Below are 6,760 nucleotides of genomic sequence, written 5' to 3'. Positions count from 1 at the left end.
TATTATTGCTGAAAAATTAATTGTGTAACATTTGATAGTTAATTATTATTGAAAGTATTGTGTATTGAAAAATATGATTTGCTTGGATGATATCGCTGACAAATAAATAATTATTCTCCAATACGTAGCGGTGACATTGCTAAAATTTATATTTTGATGTAAACGGTGGCTTCGCCTACAAATATTCATGTATAAAGGGGATATCGTGAAAGCATAACAGACATAGCTGACAAAATAAATTATTTTGTTAACAGGCGTGACATCGGTAACATGGTAATATCCTCGTAAATTATAAACAGCTCATTGATAACTGACCATTTATTTATTAATAACAATTAAAACCATTTTATATACATGATAATATTAAGTATTACAATCATAACACTGTATAAAGCTATAGACAATACTGGTCACGAGACTAATCCTCCCTTTCAGCTTTCAGGAATTCTTTTCAACTAAACTTGTTCACACAGATGTAGCTCGGAGATACATGGCTCAATCTAATGGTGGTTCACTAGATGAATACGATCCTAATAGCCGAATTTTATACTGAATATCTATTTTGTAGAGTAATGTCTAACGATAAAGAGATTCTTACTCATCAAACGGCATAGTTTTTTTTCCTACTTTTACCCCTTTTCATCTACGTCACAAATCATGATGATATACTATGTACAACTTCAGTGTGGTGGTGGTATCTGGCTTACATGTTGCTGGAGACCTTGAATAAACATGCGCGGTATAACTGGTCGGGAAACTGGAAGTGAACCAACCCCATGACGATAATAAAGAGCGTCCATATTAGAAAACATGGCTGAAGTACCAGGATGATATGATGACCAATAAGGATTTGACTGTAACATTCGTTGCACAGCAGCATAATTTCCAGCTTCAGCTAATAATTCCAAACCAACAGCTGTCTGTCTCTTCCACTTGGTTCTGAAAAACATACAAAAATCAGAAATGAGCATTTGAAGAAGAAAAACATTGGTTGCTGTCGATATGAGTGAACACTTTTTTAAAAATGAAATGAAATGAAATTAGTTTTACGTCCTACTTTTCTGCACCATGTCGGCCAATGAAGACGAGAAACACTCATTTGAGAAATGGAATAAATACTAGCAACACCGACAAACCACGTGGTCGCAGATTCTGACCGCTCACGTCAACAACAGAGAGTTGTGGTGGTGGTGGTGTGCAGATCTAGAGATTGTTTAGATTCTCTTAGTTTATGCCAGTTGCCAGTCTATACAAATCCAGTTGATCTCAGATTCTGCCAGTAGTAATGTAGACATTATGAGTTGAGTAGTTGTCGGTCCATAACCTTTTTACAGACAAAACTGAATATTTTATAAGTAGTGTTTCGTTTCGAATTTGCTTGCCTTTTATAATTTTAATAATATATTTTGATACATAGTATTTGATATTATCTGAAAATTCTTGACAATTAGATTTTTCCACTTAATTGACCAACTGTATAGTCACTTCAATTTTCATGAATTCAAGTTCGCTGAAGAAAATCAAACTATTGTTCTTAACTGTTGACAGAAGAAAATACTTTTAAATTGTTGTTGGATGATGTTTCGAAGTAAATTTTGAATGATTTTGTTTTGTTTGTACCATCAAAACCCAGACGTGTAGAACTTTCGCCAACGACGCGATAAAGCGAGAAATGTAGAGGAGCGAAAAGGGAAGAAAATGGCATCACTTAACAAAAAATTAAGTGATTGGTTCCAATGATTTTCTAATGCCTTTTTCATTTCAGTTCATTAGTGTGTATTAAGGGAACCAGTCAACGTTTCTAGTTTTCTTTGGATACAAATGGCGCAACTTGTCGCTTCATTACCATTTTATTTAGGCTCAGTCTTTGATTAGGCTTGTGTCAGATCCTTGAACATCGTCTATTGAGGAAAGCAGTCATTCGAATCATTGGGAAGAGGTAGCGATTTAAACTCTTCTAAAAGCTTTCTAACCCTATAAGACAAGACAGTTAATTATTTCTAAGTAGTCAATTTATTGAAAATGTCGGCTTCCCTTTTTATTAAACAAGTTGGGATTTGCTGGAAAGATTATCAGATGTATCCGTTACAACATTGAATATATCTAAATAACTGTAATATCTATTTTCATTTCTGTAACCCAATACCCGTACAGAATGCTTCCTTATATTTAAAAAGGCATCACTGATAGGATGTATCGGAGGAAAACGAATTTCAACTCAAAGAAAATCTACGGTGTATTTTAAATGTTTAATTTATAGTTCACATGAGAGCCACCATTCGACATGATATGTTATTGCACATTTTGACTTGGCGGTTCGTCTGTTTGGAAAAGAGATGTGCTAAAATTAAATGAGATATGCCCTATGGCTAAACTTCTGTCACCAACAAAGTTTGAACAATCTCTTACTACTCTTGTCATTTAAATACTAATTGCTCTATTCTAAACATCACACCCGTTATAAATAAAGTATTTGTATTATCACCATATGCCTTCTCGTAATATTTGAATGGCGGAGATAGACGTTAACGCCTGAATACTCTCGATTACGAAGTACGGAATTAACGGAATAGGACAAGCGTAATGAAGGTTTGGTTCATAAATCAGATCATAAAGAAGAAACAGTTACAAGAGAGTTCATTAAACAAAACGAGGACGTCATTAAAGAGATATTTAGTTAATCAGCGTTTAGATGAGAAGATTAGGACTTGATAAACTAATCTTTCACTAATTGACTCTATTAACCAGTTATGAATAAAGAGGCTGTTATTAGGTGGTATAGATTTTCTACACGCGACCTATTACGACACAAGAGTTAACAAGAGCACTTCATAAGTTACTTCTGCATGAAATCCAAATACTTTTAAAAAACAAGCAATGCATCCTTCTGGTGCAACTTTATAGAATGATTTAAAATTTCGATATAAATGTAACGTTTGAAAATTTGGAAGCTTTGGAATTGACTTTAACTGCTGGCATTAACGGTTAACTTTGTCTTTGAAACTAAAATTAAACGTGTGTATTGTATTAAATTTTAATGAAAATGTGTTTAAATATAAATATATTGTTTAGAAGGGATTTAATTAGTAGGCTATATTTAGTAATGGTGGGTCTAGCTTCAACTATATTAAACTTGTCACATTTATAATTTGTGTTTTTAAAGGGCGATTATATGTCTTTTCAACTTTGATCAGATGTTTGAATTGAAATTAAAAGATGAGTGAACACTAACATCCAGGAGAATTCGTAACAAAGTGATGTAATTTTATTCCTTTGTGGCTTTGGGTGGAAAGTTTTTATTGGCAATATGAAGTGGTCAGATAGAGTAGCGCCACCCACCGAGATAGTAGAAGGTTACAAGGTGGTGATAACTCTTACTGCTATATTTATCTTCACCTAATGAAAATAAAGTAAGTTTATTCTTCAAATCCTTTCCATAATTAAAAATTCTCTTTCATCTTAGCCTATCCACCTGCTGTATCCTATTTTAATTCATTTTATAACAATTTTCTTTTTCTACATAAAATTATATAAGTGTAATGTTTAGTCAGAGATTAAAGGTAGAAGACGTTTCGTGCCATATTAAAATATGTTCGTGATACGCCTTTTGTATCCTTATTTAAACTTCTTTATTGAAGTATTTAGTAGAGGACAATTCGTTATTTATTAAAGACTTAAGGGCCACCTAATGAGATATCTGTTTGATTGCTCTTTCCTGCATCAACATTTGATCGAAGAAAATCCATATATATATATATAACTTTAAAAAAGAGTAGAATATCATTTAAACATATCATTTAGTAGACTTTTTAGGCAAGGTCGCTAAAGATGTGAAAATTACAGTGACATTCTATTTGTCTCTTGTAAATCACTGTTGCCTTGAAGAAATCTGCTTATATATTCTTGTCACTAAACTCAGGTTAGTCGTACAAAAGTTGTACAAACCCACCAATAAGATAACATTGCTGTTATTTGTGCTCTTGTGGGAGACTTTTGTGTAAATAGAGCCACCATAGTATTGAATAAATGTATACATAAAGCACAGTGAAAAGTCTTGTTATATCGACTTACGTTTTTAATATGATAGAAATAAACTCGTATCATCTTACAAATGGGACCACTTTTATACACCCTTTTCTTCTATTAGATCTCGACCCACGAACCTCAATAACATCTAAATCGGACTTGAGAGCATGTCTTTGTAGTTTGTTACATCACTTAAAAACATATTCACACTCGTTGAACTCTTGAAATTGGATTTTAAAATTCTCTACTGAAAGAATCCCCGCAGGTTTATTTTTCAACAATCAATCGGATGATAGATATCGCATCTCCATTTGAAATTCATCAATAAAGCTATTGAGTATGTATATAGAGAATATTGGATGGTTTTAGAAGTAAATATTAAAATGATAGTTTATAGTATTATACATCTTCTACTTCAGCATGAACTGTTCTTAATACATATTGATAAAGTAAGAAATCGGGCAGAAAGTTTTCTCAATAGTTGAAATAACTTGAAATTATCTTTTTTAATCATAGTTGTATGCCCAATTCGAGCTGTTATTATGTTCAATTAATGCACATGATTGTGCAAGATCGTGCTAGTTACCTTTCACCAAAAACACATGCCGTGTTGTACTTAACTTATACGATTAATTTCGGCTTTAAATTTGCACGTGCCATTGTAAATACGATATTTATTTCTATTCAAATTCTGATATTGCACATATAATCCAATCTAGTTGTTGAGTTAATACATCCTTTAGCTCAACAAATGTCATCAAAAGTCAATTTGGTGCTTAACTTAGAATTTCGGTAGCTATTTTTTTAATGTTTAATAACTTTTAAATATGTTGAGAAATATTGATAATATAACAACCAAAGTTTTTTTTTTTAATTTAGCTCATTGGCATCCAAAGTTTTTAATATACATGTATTTATATTGCTATTCTATTTTGTCTTGGAGAATTCCATTGTATTATGACTGCCGGATCAAAACATTAAACATGTTGATCAAGAATATAAAGCGGATAAACCGAATGAGAATATACAGCTACTTAAAGTAACAGTGTTCACAGCTCACAGTTGAAATTTGAGCCTATGTGTCCAGAATTATCCGCGTTTGAAAGTTGAAATGAAATCTTTTCTAGAGACTATATATACAAGAGACATAATATATAGTAATAGAAAGCGAAATTCCTAGTTTGAGGCATTGTTCACGAAATTATGCGATTGTTGTACATTTCTAGTACCTCTGAAGACAATTTACATATGTTCAAGACCAAAATCAATCCTTGAAAATGGCGAAAATGGTTCACTAACCAGCGCTAAAAAGTAATATTGTAGGTTCTATAAAAATTTAAAATCCTACCTTCTGTTCTGATACCATGTTTTTACTTGAGTATCTGTTAAATTTAATTTTGCCGCCAATTCCATTCTATCTTGTACACTTAAATACTTCTGTCGCTCAAACGTTTTTTCTAAGGAACCAAGTTGATGATCTGAAAACGCTGTTCGTGCTTTTCTTGCTTTTTTATGCTTTGATAAAGATGTCGGATGTTCTGAGTTGGTGAAACTTTTTTCGCTTTCTTCTCCTGCAATAAAACATGGTGTTCGGAAATTAGGTTCTAATATAATTCCAATAATCGGCTCTATTTAGAGTAAAAAAGTATAAAATTACTTATTCCAGCTAAGAATAAAAGTTAAAAATATTATCAATTTTTAAAAAAAAGGCTCTATACACAGAGAAGAAAAGAAGGTATATCTTGTTCAAAAAAATACGAAGGTTTTTAGACGAATATTTAGTCCCCAAATTTATCGTTTAAAAATAAACGTTTATCTAAAATTGGCATCAGATGGATTATCACTATTCAATGGTAGTTTAACCCTATAATTATAATTTATAATGATATATTTTCTAAAAGGTTACATTTTTTAAAATAATGTACCTTATAATCTAAGTGCTTATATTTTGTCTATAAAATATTTTGTCTCGACTTATTTGACTTCTGAAGTCACCCAGTAATAACAGATCTATGTAAGATATTGTTTGAGGGAGGTTTTTGGCGACGATGGATGTAGAGAAGTCTGGGCTATATGGAGTATTAGATATATATCACGATTAACTACTTGGTAATTTTAAACTTTAAGTTCATCTCATGTCAATACCTCAACTAATTCCGTCACGCAATCTTTGAAATGAATTAACATTCTTACAAATTGGTTAGTACAAGTGTTTCAGGCAGCGCAAAAATGCAAAAAGGGACAACCGACCAGAAATTGATTTCAGCAATTCAAAAATGAAGACATTTTGACCAAAAGCATTTGAAGTATCAGAAAATCACACAAAGTAATAATTAACGCAAACGCTAATTCATTTTGGATGTTACTATTTTGTAATTATTTAAGATGATACTTTTTGTTTGATCCGTAGACTTACTGACAATATAATTCTTACTTCAATACCAGTTTGGTCAACCCAATCACACAATAAGCTTCGGTGATAGGAATGAGAAAAAAAATGATTTTCAACTTTAGAAAGACAAAACAAAAACCCACAAGATATTAATATAGGAATAGTTTGTTTTTGTCTTAATTTCTTTCTTGCAGTGTGTAAATAATGATTTTTATTTTGGTATCAATTCGATATAATTCCAAAGGATATGATTGAAATATAATGAAACTGATCAATAGTAAAGATAACAAAATAAAGGGAATCATTTTATTACTAACAATAGCCGTAGAAATATTTATTGTT

The 6,760-nt window shown here is 31.6% G+C and overlaps 1 protein-coding gene across 1 annotated transcript; it reads right to left on the bottom strand.

The window, feature by feature from the left end:
• Positions 1–680: 680 nt before the first annotated feature.
• LOTGIDRAFT_120090 (hypothetical protein) lies at positions 681–5,538 on the bottom strand (the record flags this gene model as incomplete). The annotated part of the gene is made up of 2 exons (XM_009058185.1): positions 681–939; positions 5,375–5,538. Coding segments are annotated over 2 exons (423 nt in total), but the record flags the coding sequence as incomplete, so codon positions are not given.
• Between the last annotated feature and the right edge of the window lie 1,222 nt (positions 5,539–6,760).

The sequence above is a fragment of the Lottia gigantea genome (assembly GCF_000327385.1).
Source record: "Lottia gigantea unplaced genomic scaffold LOTGIsca_33, whole genome shotgun sequence".
NCBI classification, from domain to species: Eukaryota; Metazoa; Mollusca; class Gastropoda; family Lottiidae; genus Lottia; species Lottia gigantea.
Note: the sequence above shows the minus strand (reverse complement) of the source record. Positions and strands in the feature narration are given on the sequence as shown.